At 40.6% G+C, this 26154-nt stretch overlaps 1 protein-coding gene across 2 annotated transcripts in view; it reads left to right on the top strand.

The window, feature by feature from the left end:
* Positions 1-507: 507 nt before the first annotated feature.
* The window catches only part of AR (androgen receptor), a gene marked incomplete at both ends in the record, with an annotated part of 171872 nt that continues 146225 nt past the window's right edge, over positions 508-26154 (top strand). For both annotated transcript variants that reach the window (XM_079727036.1, XM_079727037.1), the window contains one exon: positions 508-2027. In XM_079727036.1, the coding sequence (XP_079583162.1) occupies positions 508-2027 (1520 nt within the window). The remainder of the gene's footprint in view (positions 2028-26154) is intronic.

Below are 26154 nucleotides of genomic sequence, written 5' to 3' on the forward strand. Positions count from 1 at the left end.
CCCACCAGTTTGTGGGGCCAGAGATCAAAGGATGAAAAGGCAGTCAGGACTTCAGTAGCCCCCCCCCAAAAAAAAGAAAACAACAACAAACAAAACCCAGACAAACAAAACCCAATAGCAAAACCCATAACAAAACAAAACAAAAAGAAAATAACCTGGTTCTTATTTGCACCTGCTTCAGTGGACACCAAATCCAGAAGGCAGAGGGTTTTCCTCCCCACCCCACTTCAAGATTCGAGCATCTTTTGAATCTACCCTCCAAGTATTCAGGAGCAGATTGTGAGCCTACCAGGGAAGATCGTGTCCAGCGCGTGTTTCCTCTGCACGAGACTTTGAGGCTGTCAGAATTCTTTGGAGTTGTTACTCCCGCAAGTTTCCTCCCCAGGAGCTTCCTGCAGGTGGGCAACTAGCTGCAGCAACTACGCATAGCAGCCTGTTGAACTCTTCTCAGCAAGAGAAGGGGAGCAGGATAAAAGAATTGGGTGGAAGATTCGCCCAAGCTTAAGGATGGAGGTGCAATTAGGTCTGGGGAGGGTCTACCCCCGGCCGCCGTCCAAGACCTACCGAGGAGCTTTCCAGAACCTGTTCCAGAGTGTACGCGAAGTGATCCAGAACCCGGGTCCCCGGCACCCTGAGGCCGCGAGTGCAGCACCTCCCGGCGCCCGTTTGCAGCAGCAGCAGGAGACCAGTCCCCAGCAGCAGCAGAGTGAGGATGGCTCTCCCCAAGTCCAGAGCAGAGGCCCCACAGGCTACCTGGCCCTGGACGAGGGACAGCAGTCTTCACAACAGCAGTCAGATCCTGAGGGCCCCCCGGAGAGCGGCTGCGTCCCAGAGCCGGGAGCTGCCTCGGCAGCCGGCAAGAGGCTGCAGCAGCCGCCGCCAGCACCTCCGGAAGAGGATGACTCAGCTGCCCCATCCACGTTGTCCCTGCTGGGCCCTACTTTCCCCGGCTTAAGCAGCTGCTCCACCGATCTTAAAGACATCCTGAGCGAGGCCGGCACCATGCAACTTCTTCAGCAGCAGCAGCAGCAGCAGCAGCAGCAGGAGGCGGTATCTGAAGGCAGCAGCAGCAGCAGCGGGAGAGCGAGGGAGGCCACTGGGGCTCCCGTCTCCTCCAAGGACAGTTACCTAGGGGGCAGTTCGACCATCTCGGACAGCGCCAAAGAGTTGTGTAAGGCAGTGTCTGTTTCCATGGGCTTGGGTGTGGAGGCATTGGAGCATCTGAGTCCTGGGGAACAGCTTCGGGGGGATTGCATGTACGCCCCGCTCCTGGGAGGTCCACCAGCTGTGCGTCCCACTCCTTGTGCCCCGTTGGCTGAATGCAAAGGTTCTCTGCTGGATGATGGCCCGAGCAAGGGCACCGAAGAGACTGCTGAGTATTCCCCTTTCAAGGCAGGTTACACCAAAGGACTGGACAGTGAAAGCCTGGGCTGCTCTGGCAGCGGCGAAGCAGGGGGCTCCGGAACACTTGAGCTGCCATCCGCCCTGTCTCTGTACAAGTCTGGAGCACTGGACGAGGTAGCAGCTTATCAGAGTCGCGACTACTACAACTTTCCACTAGCCCTGGCCGGGCCGCCGCCCCGTCCGCCGCCTCCCCATCCTCATGCCCGCATCAAGCTGGAGAGCCCCCTGGACTATGGCAGCGCCTGGGCGGCCGCGGCGGCACAATTCCGCTATGGGGATCTGGCGAGCCTGCACGGCGTGGGTGCAGCAGGACCGGGCTCAGGCTCACCCTCAGCTGCCGCCTCCTCTTCCTGGCACACTCTCTTCACAGCCGAAGAAGGTCAGCTCTATGGGCCCTGTGGCGGAGGCGGGGGCGGCAGCGCGGGCGAGGCAGGGGCTGTAGCCCCATACGGCTACACTCGGCCACCTCAGGGGCTGGCGGGCCAAGAAGGTGACTTCCCCCCACCCGATGTGTGGTATCCCGGCGGCGTGGTGAGCAGAGTGCCCTATCCAAGTCCAAGTTGTGTCAAAAGCGAAATGGGCCCCTGGATGGAGAGCTATTCTGGACCTTATGGGGACATGCGGTAAGTTTCTCCTCCTAAAAATGTCTTTAAGCCTAGAGTCAGCAGTCTCCTCCCCGCACGAACGCTCTGTTCTTGGGCGAGCTGAACAAGCTTCCACAGAAAGGGCCGCCCTAAATCTGGAGCCTTTCCCTGGACTCCTGGCCTACCAAAGATTCTACCTTTGCGCTCTGAACCCCCACTGTGTGTTCCAGTCCCCACCGCTGTGAGCCCTGGGTTCTGCTGCAAGCCCTTCCAGATTCCTTGACACCCCCCACCCCCCACCAGCCTCCAAAAATCTTCCCTGCCACTTGGTACTCCATGTCCCGCTGACTCCAAATTTAAATCCAGTTGCAAGGGCCATCTTCCGAAATAAAGCCCTTAAGCCCTCCACTACTTCTCCTTCTCCCCGCCCCCAAATCAGAGAACCTGGACAAGAAATATGGCAATTTCTCCTCTTGAGGTCTGTTAGGGATTGCCCCCCGGCCTGTGGCTGGTCTTGGCAGGTTAGAGGCAAAATAACTGACCCAAGCTTTTCTCAACCCGCTTCCTCCAAAGAGATGAAATGGAGCATGGGATTACTGGAAGAAGGTGTTCTCTGGGTTCTGAGGGCCACTGTGTGAAGAAGGGGTGAAGTCCCTTTGCTGGCAACAAAGAGGACTTGCCCCAGGGTTGGAGGTCAGGAGAGAGACTCCAGCCAGGCAAGATTAGAGCAGGCAAAGGTAGGAGAAAGCCAAATGACCCCTTTCCCCATAAACAATGGGCAGGATTTGCCCTCACAGGTTGACAATGTTGGAACTAGATGGTAGTGTTGGTTTTCTCTTGTAAAGTGTTTATTTGCTCTATGGATTACAGCAGATCCACAGTTCCTACTTTGAGTTTGCATTAGCTCTATAAAGAGGAGAATGTTCTTTTAATGAACAATTTAACCAGGCTTGAGTCTGACTTACAAAAGTGTTGGGAAAAAAGTTTAAAGGATTTCCTGCTATTCCAGTGTGCATAGAAATCTGCTTTTGTGAGATTAGGGTTTACAAAAGGAATGGGGCTTTTCAATATATTCCTTCATTTTAAGGACATGCTTGCATTTTAAAACATGATATGTTACCTCTAACAAATTAAGTAAGAACTGTTAGGGAACTATGAGCCTTAATCTTGCCCAAGAGTTTTCATTAGGACATGAGAAAAGTGGCGGTCAATTTCATCTTGCGTGTTAAAAATTCTTACTTACCACAATTGAGCACTTTGGAGACCACATTAAAGATTTTTTTCCCATAAAACTAAGATATTAGTTTATCTCCATGAGGGAGGGAATATTGACTGGGGAACTAACTCCTCAGATCTGCTGGGTGCTGATGTCCTCATGGACGCTGATGTCTTGTTCCGTGTTTCTGTAGCTATTTTCTTTACCTGTGACTTTTCAAAATTTGTTAGACTTAGCATCTTTGTTTGGAGACTTAAATCCAAGAATTTGCTTCCTTTCACTGATGCTTCTGTTCTTGGAATGTTGATAGCACAGTGTTAGAAAAGAAAGAAGAGGATAGGATTTCATAAAATATTATTTTCTGGGCTACTGAAGAAACAGCTTCTAACCAGGCTTTATATTTTTTAGGTTCTTAAGGTTTGGCTTACAGGATTTTCAAAGGCTTCATTTATATTGGCAGTCTTCTCTAGTTAATTTGAAGTTTGTTTGTTTGTTTTTAATTTTTGCAATGTGGTTATACTGTGGGACAAAAGGTCTTCATTTTATAAGAACAGATTTACTTGCTAGAGTATTTTTTTTTTCCCTAGGGCGGTTGCTAGTCAGCGGAGCTCTCTTCTACTGTGAACTATGTTTTTTTTTGGCGGGGTTGGGGGGAATGTATAAGGTGCTTCATGACCTGCCCAGTCACTGGAACCATCCTGTCACACTTCTGTATGCCTCCCCCAACACCCAAGTAACTCAGTTAACAGGGAGGAGATGAATGATTCCACATATTTGTTAAGAGATGTATGTGTGTGTTCAAAGACATAACCTGAAATTTTCAGAAAGTGGCTAGAGAGCTTTTAATTAGTTCTTCCCATCAGGTGTGCAGTAAGCTAGGGGATTTTATCCCAGGTCTTCATGGAAAAACTTCTCTATTTCTAAAACCTGCATAAATTAATGACCTCAACTAGTGAGACATTAGCAGTACCCGAAGAAAGTACAAGATTATTTAATCTTTCCTGGTTTGTGATTGCTGCACTGGTTATAGGAATCTAGTGAAAGGGAAAACTGGCATTCCTGTCTTGTGTGTTGACAAAGATTTTTCATTTCTAGGACAAAGAAAATCCTTGAATCAGGTTTTTGAAAATTTATCAATTTCATCAGAATTCAACCAATCCCAATCTAAAAGTTGGTATTTTCTTACTTTCTCTTTCTTTCCCTCACTTTGTAGGGGCACAGTTTGGTGAAAGAGAAGGAATTATTTTAAGCCAAAGCTCGAGCTTCCACCCTCTCTGTATTGCATGCATTATATGCCAGCTTTGAGGTAAAAATCTCAACATTCTAGAGACTTTCAGTAATCTGTTGGATTACTCCCTTTTCCAATTGTGTGTGTGTGTGTGTGTTCATACACGTTATTTAATTGTAGGGTCTTTTTTTTAACTTAATAACTTCTGGAATAGCGCTCTGTGTTCTTATACATCTACAATATTTCTGCTGAGAGGAGAGAGGCCTAAGGTGGTCCTTTAATTTTTTTTTTTACTTATTTTAGCATGTGGTATGAGTGGAAGGAATAATAAAAAGTGATAGGGCTTGTGTGAAACCCTGATAATATTTTATGGAGCTGTCTTCCACCAAGATCAAATAAGACTACAACTTTGTTAATTGGCCACTGTCTCACTTGACAGAAGTAGGGCCCTTTATATGCCAGCAAACAGCGTAATAATATGACAAATATTTATTCTTGGGAGATGAGACCAAGGGGAGCCTGTTCAGGAATTAGAGTTGGGGTTTAAATAAATTATCCAGATGCAAAAAGAACATTTTAATTTTTCTCTTGATAATTTGTTCTGGTCTTCATAATAGGTAGTATTTTAGTAGTGCTTTGAAATTGGCAAATCCTGCCTTTCTCCATTAGATGTTTCAAAAGAAGTCATTTTATTAATTCCCCTTTCCATCTCCTCTCCTCTCCACAGTTATCAAGTGACTTTTTATGACTATCTTGCAAGGAGCAGTTTGTCTTTTTTGTAAATCTGAGTTTTGCTTTCGGAATGACGCTCTCTGTCCATAGACCTTCAGGGTCAATATGTTGGAAAGAAGCATCCTTTCTTCACGGTCGGCAAACAACTGGTGAGTTCTGTCTGGGTACCAGTAATCAGAACCCGAGGACCAGATAGCCACACTGGGTGGTACCCCATTTGAAAATATGTGCAAGATGTAGTGATGGAATTCTTCTCTTGGTTGTCCACAGAGTATTTCTCTCATCTTGGCCAAAGGTTAACATCAGTGAGAGACATTTTTGAAGAAGCTTGCAGCTTTCCTGTTGCAGGGCCACTTAAGGGAGCTTTCTTGTCAGTGCTAATTTTGCCTCATCAGACTTCCATTCGTTTTAGGCTGTAAACTTTGATATTAATATATTGAATTTGCTGGCACATTTCATTTTCTTTTTTAAATGTTTAACCTCCCTGTAGTAATTTTCTCATCTGGTATACATATATGTATTTAAACCAAACAATTCTTTGGTCTCCCGACTCTTACTGTACTGTGGCTGCTCTTGGTGGGATTATGTGAGTTGGAGTTAGGGACATGGACAATTTTATTATTATTGTTATGTACGGTGATATCAAGACCACCAGTTTCATTCAGAACTGTGCTAAGCAGAAAGCAGAATGCCAGCTGGTTGTGGTAAACAAGGGGCTTATTTTATAGCCAAACCTGAAATCATGATTCTGAAAAATAGAAAGCAAATAAAAATCAAGTTTTGTGAGGTTGGTTGGAGAGGGAAAAGGAAACCTCTCCCCACCCCCTTTCTCCACCATTTTCTCTTTGTCCGCAGCTTCCTTAAGTGCTGCCTGTACCTGATTTTCTTTCTTTCTACTCCCTTCCTGCTTTTGATATTGGAATATAGACTTTTTTTTTCTACTTTTCAGGATATTTTTTCTCATTACACCTGTGGCATGCTCCTAAAGAATTTTTTTTTAATCTGGAGAGTAACAGATCAGATCAACCTCAGCACCTTTCTTTTAAGACTAGATAACTTGAAGAAATTGCAAAATGAATAGCTGGGCTTTTTTTACCTTAAGGTTAGAGACTGATTCAACAGTTGCTGAGGGAGCTGAACTAGATGGCTTGAGGACTTGGTGATTTAATGAAGTATTTTGCTGGTTGCTGTCTCTGTCTCTTGTTCTCTGTCTTTCTCTGTCTACTGGCTATTTTGGCAACGTTTTCTCAAAACCTGAGAATAACGACCCTCTCGCCTCTGAGACAGCTCTGTATGGATCAAACTTCTGCAGTGCTTTCACAAATGCCTGATCTATATGTGACGGTGCTTGCTAGAATTATCTGGCTGGGCTAATATGGTGATGCTATATGTGAATTAATCATTTTAAAAAAAAGAAAGGTATTGAAGAAATTATTCAGTCTCAGAATTTGCCTGCCAGCATTACATCAAGTTCTGAGATGTTGAATTCAGAGTAAGTTATCCTCATCCTAGGCAAGAAGTTGACTTTTTTTCCCTCATTGCTTGTAAAGCTCCATACAGTTATCAGTATTGGTTGGCATTTGCCATATTGAAGAGAATGTGAAATATGAAATCTCATATTTATATAGGACTCTTTTCAAAGAAAAGACCCAGCATCTTCCAGTTTATTCACTAGCACTCATGTAAGTTTGAGTAAGCCAGGAGGGTGCTTAGTGAACCTCCCTTTGCTAGTTGAGGGAGTAGAAGTTGTTGCATTTTCTATAACGTTTGTTTACCATAGGGAAACCTCTCCAGAGTGGCACTTCCTAACTTTTTTTCTTGAACTTTCCCACCTGACAGATGATGTTTTAGATTTTTGCTCAGTAAGGGCTACTTTAAGTGACTGCTGCTGTGATTTATACACAGTTCCTTGCACACTCATGAATGCTGCCATCCCTTCTCTCTTACACCAATTCCTGTTGCCAACCTACGGGGCAGAGCAGTGTTGAGAGTGGCTCATCTAGATAAGCGTATAGCTCTAAAGTACTGGTTACTTGAGAATGCTGCCAATTTAGATCATGCAGTACCTGAATTTTATTTTTTTTAATCAACAGCTTTATTGAGACATAATTCACAATATATAATTCACCCATTTAAAGTATACATACAATTTAATGGTTTTTATTATATTCAGAGTTGGGCAACCATCACCGCAATCAATTTTAGAACATTTTAACCACTTAGCAGTCAAACCCCACCCCAACCCTGAGCAACTATCAACCATCAGTCTACTTTCAGTCTCTATGGATTTGCTTATTCTAACATTTAATATAAATGGAGCCATGCAATATGTCACCTTTTGTGACTAGCTTCTTTCATGTAGAATAACATTTTCAATGTTCATCCATGTTGAAGCACATCTCAATACTTTCCATTTTATGGATGTACCTCACTTTATCTATCCATTCATCAGTTGATGGACATTAGAGTTGTTTCAACCTTTTGGTTATTATGAATAATACTGCTATGAACATTTATGTACAATATTTTTTTATGAACATGTTTTTAAATTATTTTGGGTACATACCTAGGAGTGGAGTTTCTGGATCATATAGTAACTCTGTGTTCAACCTTTTGAGGCACTCCCAAACTGTTTTTAAAAGTGGCTACACCATTTTACAATCTCACCAGCAATGTATGAGGGTCCAGTTTCTCCACATCCTGCCAATACTTGTTATTGTCTTTTTAATTATAGACATCACAGTGGGTGTGAAGTGGTATCTCAAAGTGGTTTTGATTTGCATTTCTCAAATGACTAATAATATTAAGCATCTTTTTATGTGCTTATTGACTGTTTGTATATCTTCTTTGCAAACAAGGTCTTTGCTCATTTGTAATTAGATTATTTGTCTTATTGAGTTGTAAGAGTTTAAAAAATATATATTCTAGATACAAATCCTATAAGAAATTACAATTTGTGAATATTTTATCACATACTCTGAGTTGTCTTTTCACTTTCTTGATGGTATTCATTGAAGAACATGCTTTAAAAATTTTGAAGTCCAATGTACTTTTTGTATGTAGCTTGTGATCTTTGTATCATATCTAAGAAGGTTTTGCTTAATCCAAGGTCACAAAGATTTACACTTAGCTTTCGTTCTAAGAGTTTTATAGTTTTAGCTGTTAAATGTAGGTTTTTGATCAATCTTGAATTATTTTTTATGTAAATATCTAGTCACCACAGCACCATATGTTGATTCTTTCCCTATTTAACTGTCTTGGCACCCTTTGTGTAAAATTAGTTGACTGTAAATGTTTTTTCTGGACTCTGGGCTAAATTACAATACATTGATCCTATACCAATACCACGGTGTCTTAATTACTGTAGGTTTTTAATAAGTATTGAAATGAGGAAGTGTGAGCCCTCCAATTTTGTTATTCTTTTTCAAGATTGTTTTTGACTGCTGTGGGTACTTTGAATTTCTGTATGCATCTTAGGATCAGCTTGTCAGTTTCTACAGAGAAGCCATTTGGGATTCTGATAGAGGCTGCATTGAATCTGTAGATCAATTTGGGGAGTGTTGTCATCTCCACATTAAGTGTTCTGATCCAAGGCCATGGAATGTCTTTCCATTTATTTATGTCATTTTCACTTTTTTCAACGTTTTGTAGTTTTAAGAGTATAAATTTTTGCACTTCTTTTGTTTAATTAGTTCCTCAATATTTTAATTTTTGATGCTACTATGAATGGAATTTTCTTAATATCCTTTAAAATTGTTCATTGCCAGTATATAGAAATATAACTGATTTTTGTATATTGACTTTGTATCCTGCAACCTCACTGAAAGTACCTGAGTTTTGAACCCCTGTGGGACTTAAGAGGCAAAAGGTTTCTGCTGCTGTGTTGAAAGTTAAAGCATACTTTGTTTCATCCTGTATGAAGGCTGCATAAGGACACTGTTCTCAATTTTCCTCAACTGTGAATTAGAGCTGGTAATGCCAGCCCCTTCCTGGATGAATAGAAGAGTGTCTCTAAAATTTTCAGGTCTTCAGAGAACAGTAGAGAAGAAACATATTAATAAGGTTTATACAGTTAATAGTCCTCTTTTTAGTATTTGGATTTGGGAACTACTAGCAAGGGGATGAGGAATAATAATTTCTATGCACTAAACTAACATGAAGAGGTAACAGATGCAAACTAAGCCAAAGAAATCACTAGTTAGCTGTATTTGGCTTATGTTTAGGTTTGTGTAAGCAGCTGGAGTCATAATTTTATGTTTCTATATGTTGTCCTTTAGATAAGGTAAATGCCACCACTCCTTCTGGTGTGTATTTGTAGATGAAGAAGTGGTCCATTTACTCTCATATAATTTGGGCTTCTTTTTCACGGGTGTACTCTATAACCGTAAAGAAGAAATAAAATTTACCTATAAAGGGATTGAACTTTGGTCTTATTAACACTCTAGGCTAAGGGTCATATCTAATCAGCTATAGCTATTGTGTCCTGAAAATGGTAAGTGAACTGCAGGCCACTGAACAAAAGGTCCTCTTGTGACATAGTTGTCTTTAGAGATGACCCTAATAAAGTGATTTTTAAAAAGTATTCATCAATCAACCACTTTTCATTAAACACCTGATATATGCCCATCTGTGTACTAGAGAGAGATCAGGGTAAAGGGAACACAATTCAGGGAGAATTTTGAGATCACTGCCCTCAAGGAGCTTATAGCTATTACAACAAAAATAAAAACAAAACAGAACGGCAACACCATGATGCCAGTATGATGAGATGCTGGATTGTATGGTATGCATTTTTTAAATGCAGATATCCAAAAAAGAAATGGATCAACATAGGTGGAAGTGGTCAACAATATTATCTCTGGCTGCTTTTTATCCTTATGGATGAGGTTGGGACATGATTTAACTCAAGCAATAGATTACAGGTCTTGATGAATATTTCAGATACCAGAAGGTAGTATTTCTGGAGAGACAATGAAGAGTGAACTCAAGTAAGGGGTTGGAATCTATTTCTCCTTTTTCAACAGTGCCACCCCAGTCAAGTCAGTTACTAGTTACTTTCTCATGTTTGGCTATATTGTTGCACTTGCTGGGAACATGTTTTGATGTCTTCGACTATACAAGTCTGCAATATATGAGGAATTAATTAAAATTGAGGGTGATTAATGGGTCTAAGTTTGGCGTGAGAGCCAATAAAGATGCCCAGTGTGGTAGTCAGATCAAGAATTATTATTCTGCTCTCAAGTTTTCCATTGATCATGGTGGCTTGCTTTGAGGTTCTGTATAAGTGGGGTTTCAGGGTGTTGGTTAAGGGAGAGAAGCAAGGAGCACAAGTCAGACAATTCTGGGAGTAAGGGGAACATGGAAACTTTTCTTTATAAGGCCTTTGCTGAATTAGATGATGTAGCTTTAAAATGGCCAACCCCTTAATTATGGGTTCTGTTTTGTGCAAATTGAGTGTGTTCCTTGCTTGAGGAAGAGTAGTCTTACTATCTGGCTGCTAGGGGGACTGCAAGTGTCCTGTGACAAGGTTTCCCTGGAAATAGTTGGCCTCCTTTGGTGGATTCAACATGTCACAGAATAACTTGAGCCAGAACCACCTAGTACCAGACAATAAATAAGCTACAGTGGTACTTACTATTTTATCTGGGATGTTCTTTTCCAAAGTGCAAAACATTTTTAGTAGGACTATTTGACTCCTTGACACCTTTTTCTGAATGTAGCGCAGGGAACAGTGACATTGGACATATTCCAGTAACACTTTACAGTTTACAGAGTTGTTTCCATTACTGCATTTCATCCACATTTCTACCATATACAAGTAGCCAGGTTTACTGTGTTTTAATACTCTCCATACTATTATAATACTGTCATTCCCATTGTATATATTATGTTCAGAGAAGTTAGGTGACGCGTCTAAAGTCAAACAGCTTCAAGGTGGCGGAGCTGAGATTTCAGGCCCACTCTTTGTTCCTCAAATCAAGTGTTCCTTTTTTATCACACAGGTTGCTCACCTCATAGATAGGAAATAGGAGAGTCAGAGAGGCAAAATAACCTTAACTAGTATCAATAGAAATTCATGAAGCTCTTAAGGCTTCTGGGTCTTTTATCCACTTACTGGACTGATGGATTGGCTTGTGTGGACATTCAAATTGCCAACAGTCTTGCCATCCTACTTTATAGACTGCATTTATTCGACAAATACTTACTGAGCCTTTTATATATCAAATTCTATACTAAGCACCTGTGACACAGCAATGAACAAGGCAGACAAAAATTCCTCCCTTCATGGAGTTTACAGTTTAATGAAAGGAGACATGTAGAATATATCTGATGGTGATAAATGTCATGAAGAATAATTTAGCAGAGTGTGGGGAATAGTGATTGATAGTGGGAAGGACTATTTTATATCTGTTGGTCAGAGAAGCCCTTACTGAGAAGGTGATATTTGAGCAGAGACCTGAAGGAATTAAGAAGTGAGCCATAGGGATATCTGGAGTTAGAATATTCCAGATACAGACAACCACAAGTAGAAAAGAACTGAGGCAGGAGCATACTTTTTATGACGGACAATAGCAGAGAGGCCTGTATGGCAGTTTAAGTAAATGGAGAGTGATAAGAGATGAGATCAGAGTTAATAAGGGACATCTCAGGTCTTCCTTAGGACTTTGGTTTTTACTCCGATATGGGGAGTCATTGGAAGATTTTGAATAGAGGAGTAACATGATCTGACTGATATTTTAACAGATTCTCTTCTTCAGAACATCCACCACTCTTTGATATTTTATACATTTGTTTGTTTACTGATTGTCTGTGTGGAGAAAACACTGTAAGAGCAAGGGGAAAGCAAGGAGATGAGGCTACTGCAGTGATCCAGGTAAGAGATGATGGTGGTTTAGACCAGGGGTTGTTGGTAGAGGAGATGAGAAGTAGCTGGGTTCTTGATGTGTCTTCATGGTAGATCCTACAGCATTTACTGACAGATTAGATACTCATTGTGAGAAAAAGAGAGAAATAAAGGCTGATTGCCAAATTTTTGATCTGAGCAATTTGAAAAATGTGATTACCATTTACTGAAATGATGAATATTGTAGGTAAAGCCAGTATGTGTATAGGGGTGGGTAGGAATCAAGAGTTTGATTTTTGATGTATAAAGTTTCAGTTATTTGGTGAACATCCTGTTGGCTTCTTCTTAGTTTTCATGCAGTGCCCTTAGCTTTCTGCTTTTCAAGGAGATTAAAACCTTAGAGACCACCTAGATCTTTGGTGCCTTCTCACTTCTCTCCTTTTGCTTTATAGAGGCCTAGAGAGGAGTGGAGTCTTGTCTAGGGCGAAACAACAAGCTGGCAACATAACTAGAGCACAAACTTAGTTCTCCTGGATTCCAGCTTGGTGCTTCTTAGCATTATTCTGAGACCTCATTTTGGGGGTGGTGTGAGTTTCTTCTTCTTGCCCAAACCTTAAACCAGGTAACTAAACTAAATAATGAATAAAAACCTAGAACACCACGCAAAGTGGCTGCTGCCTTCAATCGAACCAAAATATTGTTATTATGTTTTTACTGAACTACACACCAAAATAATTTATCCATGATAAACACAGTAAGTAGACTTTTAAAGGCCACTGAGCTTTGATCTAAGCTGAAACTTACAAATATCTGGAACATAAATGGCCTGAGATTGTAGGCTATTAGAGTCTATGGAACATGGGAAACCATCTTGTCCAGTTTGGTCATTTTATGAATGAGGTGCCTGAGGCAGAGAGATGGAAAGGAATTTGAACAAAGTCGCACAGAAAGCTAGTTTCTTTTAGTCAGAGCCTATTCTGGGGGTTAGCTGTCTGTTGCTCCTTTGGAAAATTCTATGTTGGAAAAGTGATTCCCCACTCAGAGCAAAGAATTATAATAGCAGTAATAATGATAGCACTTACTGTGTGCCAAATTTTGGTGCCTTACATGGGTTAACTAATTTAATTCTCACAAAAACCTTGGTAAATAGTCCCAGAGAGGTTAAGTGACTTGCCCAAAGGTCACACAGCTAGGAAGTAATAGAAGTCTGGCTTGTAACTGCGAGGTTCTAACCACTGTTTAGTACCAACAGGTTCTCAGATTAGCTAGCCATTCACCTCTACTATCCCAAAAGACTGGTGACTAGGGTGACCTCATTAAGCACTGACCCTATATAGTCTACTGATCCTCACAGAATACCTGAGTTCCTGGAGATTAAAGTGGAGGTGGAGGGACATAAAGGGGGTGGTGGGAAGAAGTTGATCATTTACAATAGGGATTGGAAAGCAGAACTACAGAAATTGTTGAAAAAGGCCTGGAGATTCCAAGGTGGTTGAAAATCTCAAAACCCATTACAAACCTGGGCAATGCAATGCCTGCTTAAATAGGAGAGAAACCAAAGTAAGAAAAATAAAATAGCTGATTTCTTGAATTCAGGAACTCTTTTATGTGTTTGACATGTGTTAATTCATTTAATTCTCAAAATAACTCCCTGAGGTAAGTAGGATTATCATTTCTATGTTACAGGTGAGTGAATAGGAACAGAACAATTAAGTAACGTGCCCAAGGTTATAGAACCAGTAAGTGAAAGAGACTATATTAGAATCTAGGTAGCTCTGCTCCTCAACTTATATTATTTTCCACTACATTTAGGGAAAGGAGTGCTATTCATATTATAGAATTTTTTAATGCAAAAACGTTGTGCCTGAGCTTCCAACATTGAGCAACTCTTGTCCTTAATATACACCAGTTTTGGACTTCCCTGGTGATGCAGTGGTTGAGAGTCCGCCTGCCAATGCAGGGGACCCGGGTTCGTGCCCCGGTCCGGGAGGATCCCACGTGCCGCAGAGCAGCTGGGCCCGTGAGCCATGGCCGCTGAGCCTGCACGTCCGGAGCCTGTGCTCCGCAATGGGAGAGGCCACAACAGTGAGAGGCCCGCGTACCGCAAAAAAAACAAAACAAAACAAAAAAACAAAACACCAGCTTCTTTTAAGGACTCTTAGAAGGAAATGTACTTATCCAAGGGCACATGGTGAGTAATTAGTAGAACCAGAGTCTGAACTCGAGACTCCAGACTGCCAAACCTCTTTACATTTTATCACTCTGTTTCCATTCTCACACTGACTTGTCTCCTTTTACTCCTCTTTCTGTATTGCCCTGCCTCTCACTTTTTTAAAATAAACTTTCTGCATCAGCAAGATTGGACAGAGAATGGGAGAATGATCAGGATCCATGTCCTACCAGGCATTGTCAAAAGGAACAAAAACTTCAGGAAAAAATGTCAGCATATGGGATTTACCCTAAATAAGAAGGGGAACTTCCCAGTATGAGAAAATGCTACCTCTGTTCTTCTAACCCAAATTGGTTGTGCAAGATTCCATAGGAAGTCATGAATATAATTGTCAGATGACTTTTTTGTTATTGTGGAAATATAAGAAGGCCACTATGAAAGTCTGCTTCTCTCCAGATTTTTTTTTAAGGAAGGTGCAATCTTCCCACTCATATAAGTGACAACTACTTAGGAACTTCTTTTGAAAATTGGCAGTACATAAGAGAAAGCATCTTTCCAAAAGTGTCATATTGGTCCACTTCTCTGAAGCATTGTCCAACCTCTGATTAGATGATGAGGTCTCATAAACTGAGAGTTGGGAGTAAGATGGAAACTCCTTTGATGTTTGGGTGCAGAAAGGATTCCAAAACATATTTTGAGTCTGTTTACTTTACCTACCCCTCCTTCCCTTTCACCTTTGTTTAAAAAGACAAAGGTTAGCAAGTGTGTAGTCTGTTGGAGTTTCCAGTTCTTCATTTGAAAAATCTGTTTGATCAGGCGTTTAAATAAAAGGACCAAATTATACTGAGGTATTTCAGTCACCAGCTACCTAATAATAAACCAAAAACCTTAACCATACTCATATTTTTGTATGTCATTTTCTTTGGACACCTGCTAAGCCTTGTTGAGGTGCTAGATTGACTCAAAATGCACCATTATCAGAGATGACCCCACAGTGTCTGGGAAAAGCTTCACTGGAAGCTTTTGGAATTAAGGTAGTGAAACAATGTGTTGTTGTTTACCGAAGCCTTCTCTGTCATTCCTTCTCCCTGAGTTCCAGTCCTCATCACCTCTTGCCTGGATTAGTGCAGTGACCTCATGCCTGCTCTCCCTAGACCTCTGTGCTGCTCTCTGATTCATATTGTATTCATCCTACCAGATTAACTTTCCCAAAACTCAGTTACAATATTGTTAGTATCTTCCTTTAAACATCCATTAGTCTATAAGCTCCTTGAGGGTTAGAACTCTGTTTAATTTATCTCTGTATTCTCAATGCTTAGCACAGAAGAAGGCTTCCTGAGCAGTTGTGTAATGTATGTTTGAAATTGTAGCTCCTCTCCATTTGCTTATAGGTTAAAATACGAATTCTTTAAGTCTGGTGTTCAAAGATTTTCATTATCTGTATTACTTTTCCAGCCTCAATTCCTATAATTCCTCTACAGAAATCTTTAACTCCAGCCACATGGATCTGTCACCTTAAACCATTGTCACTCCTTTTTTCTTTGAACTCGTTGTTTTTCCTATTATTCCTTTGGCCTTGAAGACTATCCCAATTTTAATACCATCTATTTTTCTAAACTTAGCTCAAATATAGTCTCATATGAGATGAAATTTCTCATCCCCTAATCCATTGAGAAAGTTATCTCTGTGACATGATATGGTTGAAAGAAGGTAGGCTTCAGTTTTCTTCATCTGTAAACTAGTGCTCTAAATCTCTAGATTACAAGACTTTTGCAAGGAGATGATCAGATGACGTGATGCATGATGGATGTCAGGTATAAGTCAAGAGTTAGTGCTTAATATCTTTTAGATTCAGCCCTTTTTTCCTTCTCCACTGATATATACTTAGTTATTAAATTATAATTATTTGTATGCTTATCTTATATATATTTTTAAATTGTACTCTCTTTTAGGGCAAATGTTGTTTCATGGATATATTTGTGTAAATTATACAAAACACATAGCTTAGCGTTTGGCTCATAGTAGGTATTCCATAAACATTTATTTATTATTATTATTTATTCAGGAGGTATTCCATAAACATTTATTTATCCAAACATTTATTATTGGCTCAGAATCTGAGCCAATCGTATTAAGTGCCAAAAACAAATAATGGATTATAAGTTCAATTAATAGAAATATGGGATTCAGAATAAAGGAACTGAATTCTGGTCAGACCATATTTACAATGTGGTGTGCAACCCAATTTTTCATGAGGCATCTCCCCTTGTAAAGCATGGAGAAGCTGAGATGCTGAGTTGGGTATGGGAAGGGAGGTAGGGAGCAATGGACATAAATATTGTCTCAATATATCTGAAGGGCTGTCATAGAATAAAGGAGTTAGATATTTTCTGTAGTACCTCAAAGGGCAAAACCAATGAGGATAGATTGCAGTTCAGTAAAAGGAAGACATTTTCTCATAGTGGATTCACCCTGTATTGGAAGGTTCCAACAAGGACCAAATGAGTTTTGGGGTGTCTGTGTGTGTTTGTGTGTGTTTATCAAATTAGTTGCTAACGTTTCACGTAAAAATTCAGATTTCCAGTTTGGGAAGTGAAGATCTGGAATTATTGGGACTACATTCCTGCATGACAGTAACCAGCTGGAGGTGAGAAGCAAGTGCTCCTCTAGATGGAGCATGTACTTTCCAGTTTACCCAGACACGAACAACCTGCTGTATTCATTTAAGTTACTTGCTTGACTGTTCTAGGCATTTGAATTTGCCATCTCTGTCAGATCAGGGACCTGGGCAAATCTTGACAGCCTTCCTTATCCCAAGGGCTTTTCCTCCTCATCTAGGAGGGACTAAAGAAAAGTACAAGGGATGCTGCAATCATATCTGGCTTGACTTTCAGTTCTGGCACAACCATTTACCAACTCTATGACCTTGGGTGAGTTAACTTAACCTCTCTGAACGTCAACTCCTTCATCTGTATAACGCTCTCCTCACAGCATTACTGTGAAAACTAAATAAAACAACTAGATAAAGGGCATGCCACTTAGTAGATGATGAAATACTAGTTCCCTTCTTCTTATTCTTGGCACCTTTTATGTCCATTGGGAGTATCACATAAGTAGTAAATTCACCCTCATTGAAGGCATTCAAGAAGAAGCTGGACTTGTTGGAGACCATGTATACAGGGAAGAGGTTTAAACTCATAGTAGGTGATTTCCACAGTCACTTTCTAACAATTTAAAAGCCTATCAATAACTCCAAAATGCCCATCTGGATGATTTTAGACATACATCGCAGAGTTAGGGACTTTTAATAAACAACAGATAGGATGAGGGCTCTTGGAGAAAAAGTTGGGGTCAGGGCTAAAATATAATGTGTTGACATTCAGGAATAGGCTTTGGCACCTGAAAGATTTTAGTTTAAATCCTGAGTTTGACAATTACCAACTGTGTGTTCTGGGCCACTTAATCTTATTTTCAGTTTCCTCATTTATATAATGAAGATATTAATACTTCTCTCATTGGGTCCTTGTGAGGATAAGTGAGATAATGAATGTAAAACATCTTGACCAGTGCCTGGCCTAGAATAAAAGCTTGATAAATGGTTCTCCTCCTCTTCCTCCTCCTCATTATTATTATTATTAGACCAGACCAGCAGAGCTTGGGAAAACTCATGGCTAGACTCTGAAGTACGTGAGCCTTTCCTCAGGCCACTGCTGTCCCTTCCTCCCCTCCACAAAGCTCTGTCTCCAAAACGCTTTGGCCGGAATGTAAGTGTGAGGTCATTGCAGATAACGGGAGCGTGATTTGCTTTGGTAATGCAAGTTATTCAGTTACTTTTCTCAGTCCAGCTGAAATCTTTTACTAGTGGATGCTTGTTTCAAAGTGCAAGACTGAGCTGGTCTGAGAAGACAGGGAGAGTGAGAAGACCCCTCCTCTCAGCTAGAGGTCATGGTCCTCCACAGGGAACAGAATGACCCAGTGCAAAGTCTGGGCCCTTGGTGAGTTTGGGGCCCCTACATTTAAACAAGTCACTCCATTGCATACATTGATCCCCTTCCCCCACAGAATCACTGGGCAGGAATTTCCTTGACTCCTTCCATGGCCTGGAACCATCCCCCTTCTCATTCTTGTGCTCTACACAGCTGGCAAACAGCAGACAGCAGAACAAAAACAAGCCTCTTAGCATAGAGAGAGAGCTTCACAGCAATGCTGAATTTGTTTGGGAACCTCATGTTAACAGAGGACCTTCCTGACCGCCTCTCAACACCCCAAACAGATTAAAACATTTTTTTTTTTACTGTGTCTCAGAGCAGCTCCTTGCCTGGGTATATTTAAAGATCTGCTGAGTCACTGAAGAGTAGGCTGGCATATCACAGGAGGCAAGGACTATACCCTAATCTATGGGGGAGTAAGTTGAGAGGTGAAATCTATCTGACTTCCTCCAATGGGGACAGGAAAGGTGACCCACTTCTAGACCCCATGACTCTAGAAAACATCTATTAAGACTTCTTATTCTATCACTTTTGGTTTTCTTCTTAGTTTATAAAAGAGTAAAGATGAGAGGGAGGCAGCACTTGTACAAGTGGGTCAGCTGTCTGAAATTGTAATGCTTCTTTCTGCTATAGGTAGCTTAAAGTAGTATATATCTATTATAGGTAGTATAATTCTTTATACTTTGTCCACCACTGCAGTTCTGAATTTAGTAGTGGAGAAAATGGCAGTTAACAAGTGGTTCATTGTAGGTAAAGATTGGGCTTTTCTCCTATAAACCTGGTTTCATCCTGTAAAGCCCTGAGCTTCTCCTTGGTCCTGGCCTCTTTGAACCCTGTTCCACAGACTCCAAGCCCCTTTCTCTTTCAAGGCAACTGCCCTCTTCTTTGTCCATTGCTGTCTCCCTTCATCTACTTTTGCCATTTCTACTTATTCAGTCTGTATCCCATGACTTACACAGCCTCCCCCCTCTTTCTATCATGCCATCTCCCTCCCATCAGAATCTTCCTCACAGCCCTTCACTTTGCTGGGCATAGGAGCCAGAGTGGATCCAAAAGGGATGCTTCTTGGATGACTTTAAAAGGTTGGTATTAAGATTTTTTATCAGTGGCAGCACTAACTTGTTCAGACAGCCATATTCAGGACCTAGAAGAAATCAGACAAGCCAAAATTTGCTTGAAACTGGCAGGAGACCTAGGCCTCTGCCTTCCTCCCCACCACCTTCTTTTATTGAGGTATAATTTATTTATAATATATGTCAATTTCAGGTGTACAACATAATGATTCTATATCTGTATATCCTTTCCCTTTTGCATTCAGTTTTAGATGGTTTTCAGAGGATATGGTGGCTGGCTTTGTTATAGCCAATTGATATGTGAAATGGTAGAGGACTGGAAAATGGAAGTGGAGCCATTGGACATGTTTGAGACTAAATGATTCAAATTCCTGGGAAGTATAAAGTGCTTGAAAGTGCACCAGGTACTTTCAGGCACATTGTCTTCTTTCCTTCTCAAAACCAACTTGGAGGTAGGCACGACATGGATCAAAATCCTTGTTTCACAGATGAAGTAACTGAGGCTGGAGGTAATTGAGGGCCATTCCATGGTATTAGACAATAAGTGGAAGAACCAGGACTTGGACCATGTATTTCTGGTTGTAAGCCTTATTTTTTTTCAAGCTCACTATACAGATTTGCTTTTGAATAAATGAATGAATGAGTATACATTTGATTTGGGAACATTATTTTCAACTTTGAGTTAAAGATTTGCTCCATCCTTTGTGGATCATCATTTTAATTATCAGCAATATCAGTCTGGTAAAATGATAAACATTTCATTCATTAATTCACTAATTCATTCTTTTATTCATTAATACATTTCCTGAGTGCCAACTTTGTAACTGACCCTGCGCTGGATTCTGAGGATGAAAAGAGAAATAAGACATCATCTCAGGTCTCAAAGATCTCAGAGACTGGGGACTGACATCTCAATAGTAAACATAAGAACAGATGCTTATGAAATAACATTACCAAAATTTCAAGTCATATCCCTCTTGCATAGTGAGTATGGCCCTCCTAAAAATGGGGATGTCTTTTATTTTGGGTATATGAATATGAAGTTTTAATGACTAACTGCTTTTTAATCTAATCCTATCTTCCTAAGAACAAAAGTGAATGTTTCAGCGTGTGTGTGTGTGTGTGTGTGCGTGTGTGCGTGTGCAAGCACACGCACTGTGGGTTGGATGTGTGATGATAGATGGGAGCTAGGGGATTGCCAAGTAGGAGTTATGGGGGCGGGTTAAGTTGTCCTAGTGGGTTCCAACCCAGTGTGTATGTATTATATAGAGGATCAGGGTGACAAGGATTGTTGTATAAGAGCTGATCTTAGACTTTTCCCAAGTAACCAGTCAGCAGAACTAGAGCATCACTATTTCACTTGCTTTGAAAACATGGCACTTAAGTGTCTTTCCTAGTGTGGGTAAACTAATTATGATCAGATATTACACATTTTGAGCATCTCCCTCTCAGTGCTAGGTGTATATCAAGGTAGTTTCTTGTTTAATCTTTAATCTAATCCTAAACGGTTAATGACTTGTTCAAGGTCATACAATGAGTAACTTAGTGGATTTGGGATTTGAATTTCGGTTTTCAGCTTTTTGTCCTCTGGCCTCACTGCTGTTTTCACTATTCCACACGACTTCAGCTTTATTTTTCATAGAGACCATTAAATCTATTCTCCATTAGCCAAAGCTTCTTGCCTCCCTTCAACATTCTTCTTCTCTAGAATGTTCTTAAATCTTCAGAAAAGCTTTTACAACCTTCATGAGTACTGTGGCCCAGAGCTTAATCCTGGCTTTTAAGTATCTTGGTTAACTGTAAAATGGAAAATCACAGTCTTAGCTACTTCAGGAAAAATTAGTTTGGGATGTGAATTTCCTTGGCAACTTGTCATCTCTATTTTACTTCCTTAGCTTCGTAAACTTACCCACAATGTTCTCTGAGAACTAGTAGTAATGAGAATGATGGGGAAAAGCTTCCTTCCCTTCCCTTCCAATAGCCCTTCAGCCAAGGCCACACCCCCTCCTGCTTCCCTATTTTCTGTGCAGACATGGAGGTTGGGAGCTAGACATGAGTTCCTTTCAGCCCTGAGTTGATGCCAGGTTTTTCTTTTCCTCCCGCTGAACCAAAGTGGGAGGAGAAGTTGAATGATTACTAGGAGGACCATGAGTGAAGGAAAAGGCAGGAGTACATGAAAGAGCAGTGAAGGTGTGCTTCAAATACCAGGATTTGTGTCCAGACTTTGTTGGTTACTATCTGTGTAACCTTGGACAAGTTAATAGCTGTGAGTCAGAATTTCCTCATCTGTAAATTAGAACATAAATTCTAATTTTATAGATGAAAGGATAAGTCTAAAAGTGTTTTGTAAACTCAGAAAGGGCTTATAGATTTAAAGTGTTGCTTTTTTATGGTCACAAAATAATGCTATTCTTCACTGATGAAACCTTGTCCTGTTTTTCCTAAAAGCCTGAACATGTGTGGCTTAAGGGGTGGGTCTTTGCCCCTGTACCAGCCACATTACAGATGTAGTAACTATGGGCTGAGGGCAGTGGACTGCTTAAGCACTGAGAAAGTGTAAAAGGAGGGTTACACATTTAGGGGTCAGCAGACGGCAGGTAAAGAAGACCAAGTCCCTCTGTCACTCTCCAAAGCCCCTCTTATTTATTCAGACTTAGCATCTGAGGCTTGTTTCAAGTAGGCATGTCTATCTGGGCTTTTTTCCTTATTTGTATGTAACAGGCATTTGTTGACTTGGTGAAAAACATTACTCACCTTTCCACTTCTAAGGATTAATTGTGCTTCTCTTCTAGACATCAATTCAAAACAGAGAGTTGAAAGGGGTCAAGCTTATACCAAAGAATCAGAGGTTATCAGAATGTAGAGGGGACTCTGGAAATCAGTACCCTTTTGTATGGATTGGGCAGGAAGAGGGATTAGACCAAATTCACAAAACTCATCATAGCACATTCAGATTGGAAATCAAGGGCTTCTACTCCCACATCAGTACTAGATGGTTTTAAGGCCTTTTTCAGCTCAGATATTCTGTGATCTCCCTGATTTTTACCCTTTCTATAATACATTGGGGGCAATGGGATCTGAGATTCCAGCTCTAGCTAAAGTGGGAATATTTCCCTCCCCTCCCCTTTGTTTTTTTCAGGGACCTAGAAGATGGAGGAAGTGTGATTATCATGTGTAATACCACTGTCAGCATTAGATCATGTTTGTGAATTCTGCATTAGCAAAGAAATGATTGGCATGGAGAGGGCATGTTTGCCTTTCTGCCCCCTCCCTTTTCCCACTTTGTGCATACCAATAAAATGTTTCAGCTCTGATTTGCCAAGCTGCTCTCTTCTCCTGTAGGTGTTAAGAGCAGAGAGGGATTCCTCAGAGGTCATCTGTTTCATCTTACTGCCTTTGCAAAAGCCTGCCTCCAAGGTGCTGGAGGCCTGCTTTGAACAGGACTTTGTACAAGTGTACCAGGGAAATGAATGCAGAGTGCTCCTGACGTTCCTTGTCACTTTTTCTCATGATACTCTGACCTCACAGGTGGGAGATTTTGGTTGAAAACTTGGAGCTCAGTGGTGAGTGTTGTAAGATTTGGACTGTGACCTCTAGGGTGCAGCCACACCATTATCTATTAGGCATATAGATTAGCTTGCTTATTAAGCTGTTTTAGTATTAAGTGGTTTGAGGAAGACTACAGTGTAGGTGGGGGATTGTGGTGGGGGGTGAGCAATTCATTATTATTAACATGAAAAAAAAACACTATCACTTAAACCAAGGCTGCTTTTCTCATGCACATTGGCCTGCCTGCAGGACCCTTAGGGACAGGAAGCAGCATGCTTAGTGTCCTCCAGTTTTCAGCCTTTGTGCACAGGATAGGTGTGAGTTTCGGCACATGTATTCTGGCTTAATGCTTATACGTAATTGCGTACCAGACTCTGTGTGTCGCTTTATATGAATCCATTTCTGAACAGTTGTGACACAGAGACCTAGAGACAGCGTCTAACTCTGTGTACTCTCCTAGTGGGACCATGGCTCTTATTTTGTACCTGTGTCTCCAAGTTATCATGCATCTTACTGAGTCAATGTGCCCTTGTGTCTTTTCTTCCATTCTTCCGTTCTTGTGTCTCTGTGCTTTCCTGTATTTTTTCCCTCTGGTTTTGGACATGTTTCTATCTTTGTGGACATCTCTGACTCCCAGCCCATGCGTCACTGTGTCTATGTATATAGCTCTTTGTTCCTGTCAGTGTATGAATTTCTACATCTGGCTGGGTCTTCGAGTGCCAATGCAAGCCAGTTTTGAGATGACCATTTCTGTTTATGTATTAGCCCTTCCCTGTGTGTCTCCTTCTCTGTGTGTCTTTTTCTTTGCCCTTAGTGTCCCTGTCTTCGTGTGTCTTTTTATGTGTACGTTTTGATGCATCTGTGTACTTAGTTCATGTTTCTCTGACCTTGTATACTTGTGTCTTGCTTTTCTGGGCCCTTGTACTTTTTGACTTCTTTATGTTTCTGTATGCATCAGTTGGAATTGGCCTGTTCATCTTTTTTGTGCATGTGCTTTCATTTTAGCTTGTGTGAATCAGCTTTGGGAAGAACTGTCTATGTTTGTAATCTGTTGTGTATGGTTGTCTCTGTGTGTGTCCCTGTGTGTGTATCTGACTGTATATGTAATGGTCCATGTATCTTTCTGTTTTTCTGTGACCAGATATTTCCATGTAGCTGTCTCTCTGTGTTGGCATCTGTTTCTGTGTTGTTGGCTATATCTTTGTGCATGTGTACCCATTGATCTCACAAGATGCGCATCTGCTTTTTGAGGAATCCACTGGATTATTTTGTGAGATATTTCAGATGTGTTGAACTTACTGTTTATTTTGGGGCTTTCTAGCCACCATGGTACTTAGGTGTGCATTGATACTTAGGTCTGCATAATTCTTCATGTATGATGTCAAAAGAGTAATTTAAGTATTGTACATGTTGTGTCTTTATTGACAGGACACGTGTGTGGGGATAATTGTTGGTAAATGAGTGGTATTTAAATTGTAAACCTTTTCATGCTAATTTCACTGTGTCAGTGAATTAAATTTGAAAGGACTGGCTGTATAAGATATTACATGCTTTTAGAGAAACTCAGCATACCGATGGTAGAGAAGGCATCTATATGTACTGTGAAGTCTTATTTGTGATGTTCATTACTGGGTTAGAAGATGTTACTTCTCTGGTTTTGTTTGGCTTTTTGTTTTGAGGAGTTACTACAGATGGCTCTGAGGTGGACTTAGAGCACAAGGAGTATAGACACAATGGAGAATGAAAAATGACAGAGGGATGAACATGTTCTTCATCTGTATGGAGTCAGCTGGGGGCTCAAGACGGAATTCATAGGAAATGGAACGATGAGGGCCATAGAGAGAAGCTTAGCAGGATCCCATCTTTCCTTGTCCTGGGCTGCTGTGTTCATCCAAGGAAGACAGTGAGGGAGGGGCAGGGATGAGGAGGAGGCCAGTCCTCCTTTTTTTTTTTTTCCTGGTAGAAGGTGACCTCCTGTATTTAAATTTAAGTTCTTTTGGCTTCTCTTTCTTTGCTTAATATACTCTTTTTGGTGTTTGTTCTGCCACTGCAAGAAGGAAACTTCCAAATGTGGTTCATCTGCTTATTATACTTGTTTGTTTGCAAGATATTAAAGAGAGATTGTTAAATGTCACTGCAGCTGTCATACAAATTGATCCATTGATGTGGGCAAGGACCCTTTATGGCAGTTTTGCACTCTTCCCATGGTACCTGTGGTCCTTTATGGGGGCAGCCATGATTTTTCTGATGTCACCCTTTATTCATTTATCTAGTGCATATACAGAATTCTAAAGAGTACAGTTCCTTCTCAATTATGGTAAGCCTTGACAAGGAAGTGGTCACTAGTAGAGGACTAGGCTCAGTGGGAACATCTAAGTTACCTAGGTGTAGGAAATTAATTTGGTACTATGGTAAAGGAATATCTATCCAGAAGTCAATTGCTTTATGATTAATAAGGAGATTCCATAAGTATTTTAATCTAATCCTCCTATAAGATTATAGGAAAGATCATTAACATATTTTAAGACAATTAAAAATTATCAAACACCTAGACATACTATTTATATACAATTGATATGATGATTAAATAATTGTATCTGTTTATACGCTCTTAGTTTGAAATACTGAATGTAAGATAACGCAAATAACAAAACCAAGGGGTAAAGTCTATCATATTTTATAATTCAGACAGTTGAGTTTTTCTTTTGTTACATTGATTTGAATACAGAGGAGTCTGTGGTCCTGGATTCCAGTCAGAAAATTGAGGTTTGTATGTAGACTCCACATTCTAGCCAACGTTGATAACATCAAACCTTGATTACCTCATTTGCATATGGTCATAATAAAGACTATCTCAGTAAGTACCAAATGACTGCATATGACAAACTTTTCACTTACTTAGGGAAAAATAAAAAATGTAAGGGCAATGGGTAGATATTTCATAAAACAAAATTTATTCAGTTAAAGTAATATTCTGAGATTGTCTTTTGCGGCAAACCCTGGTCATTTTGTTTTGTTTGGGAAAATACTGATTTGGTTTAATTCTGCCTTTTCTAGGGAGGGAGGGTGAGTATTGGGTTGAGGGGGAATCATGACTTTTCTGAGATTATACATCCATGGTAAAAATAATGTTTTATACGTATGGCATAAAGTATCCAATTTTGTTAACAACAAATATTAAAGGGACAGGCGTTAGGAACTCAGGTGTGTAGGGACTTCCTTGTTTTCTTTTAAATCTTTTGTAAAAAAAGAAATCCAAATCAGAATATCAAGTAAAATATCATTCACAAGAATATTATTATAAAGATACTTTTCATATCCTCTAAAAGAATGGAGGTCCTAGATGTTGGTCTAGTTATTGATAG

Source organism: Hyperoodon ampullatus, assembly GCF_949752795.1.
Source record: "Hyperoodon ampullatus genome assembly, chromosome: X".
Classification (NCBI taxonomy): domain Eukaryota; kingdom Metazoa; phylum Chordata; class Mammalia; order Artiodactyla; family Ziphiidae; genus Hyperoodon; species Hyperoodon ampullatus.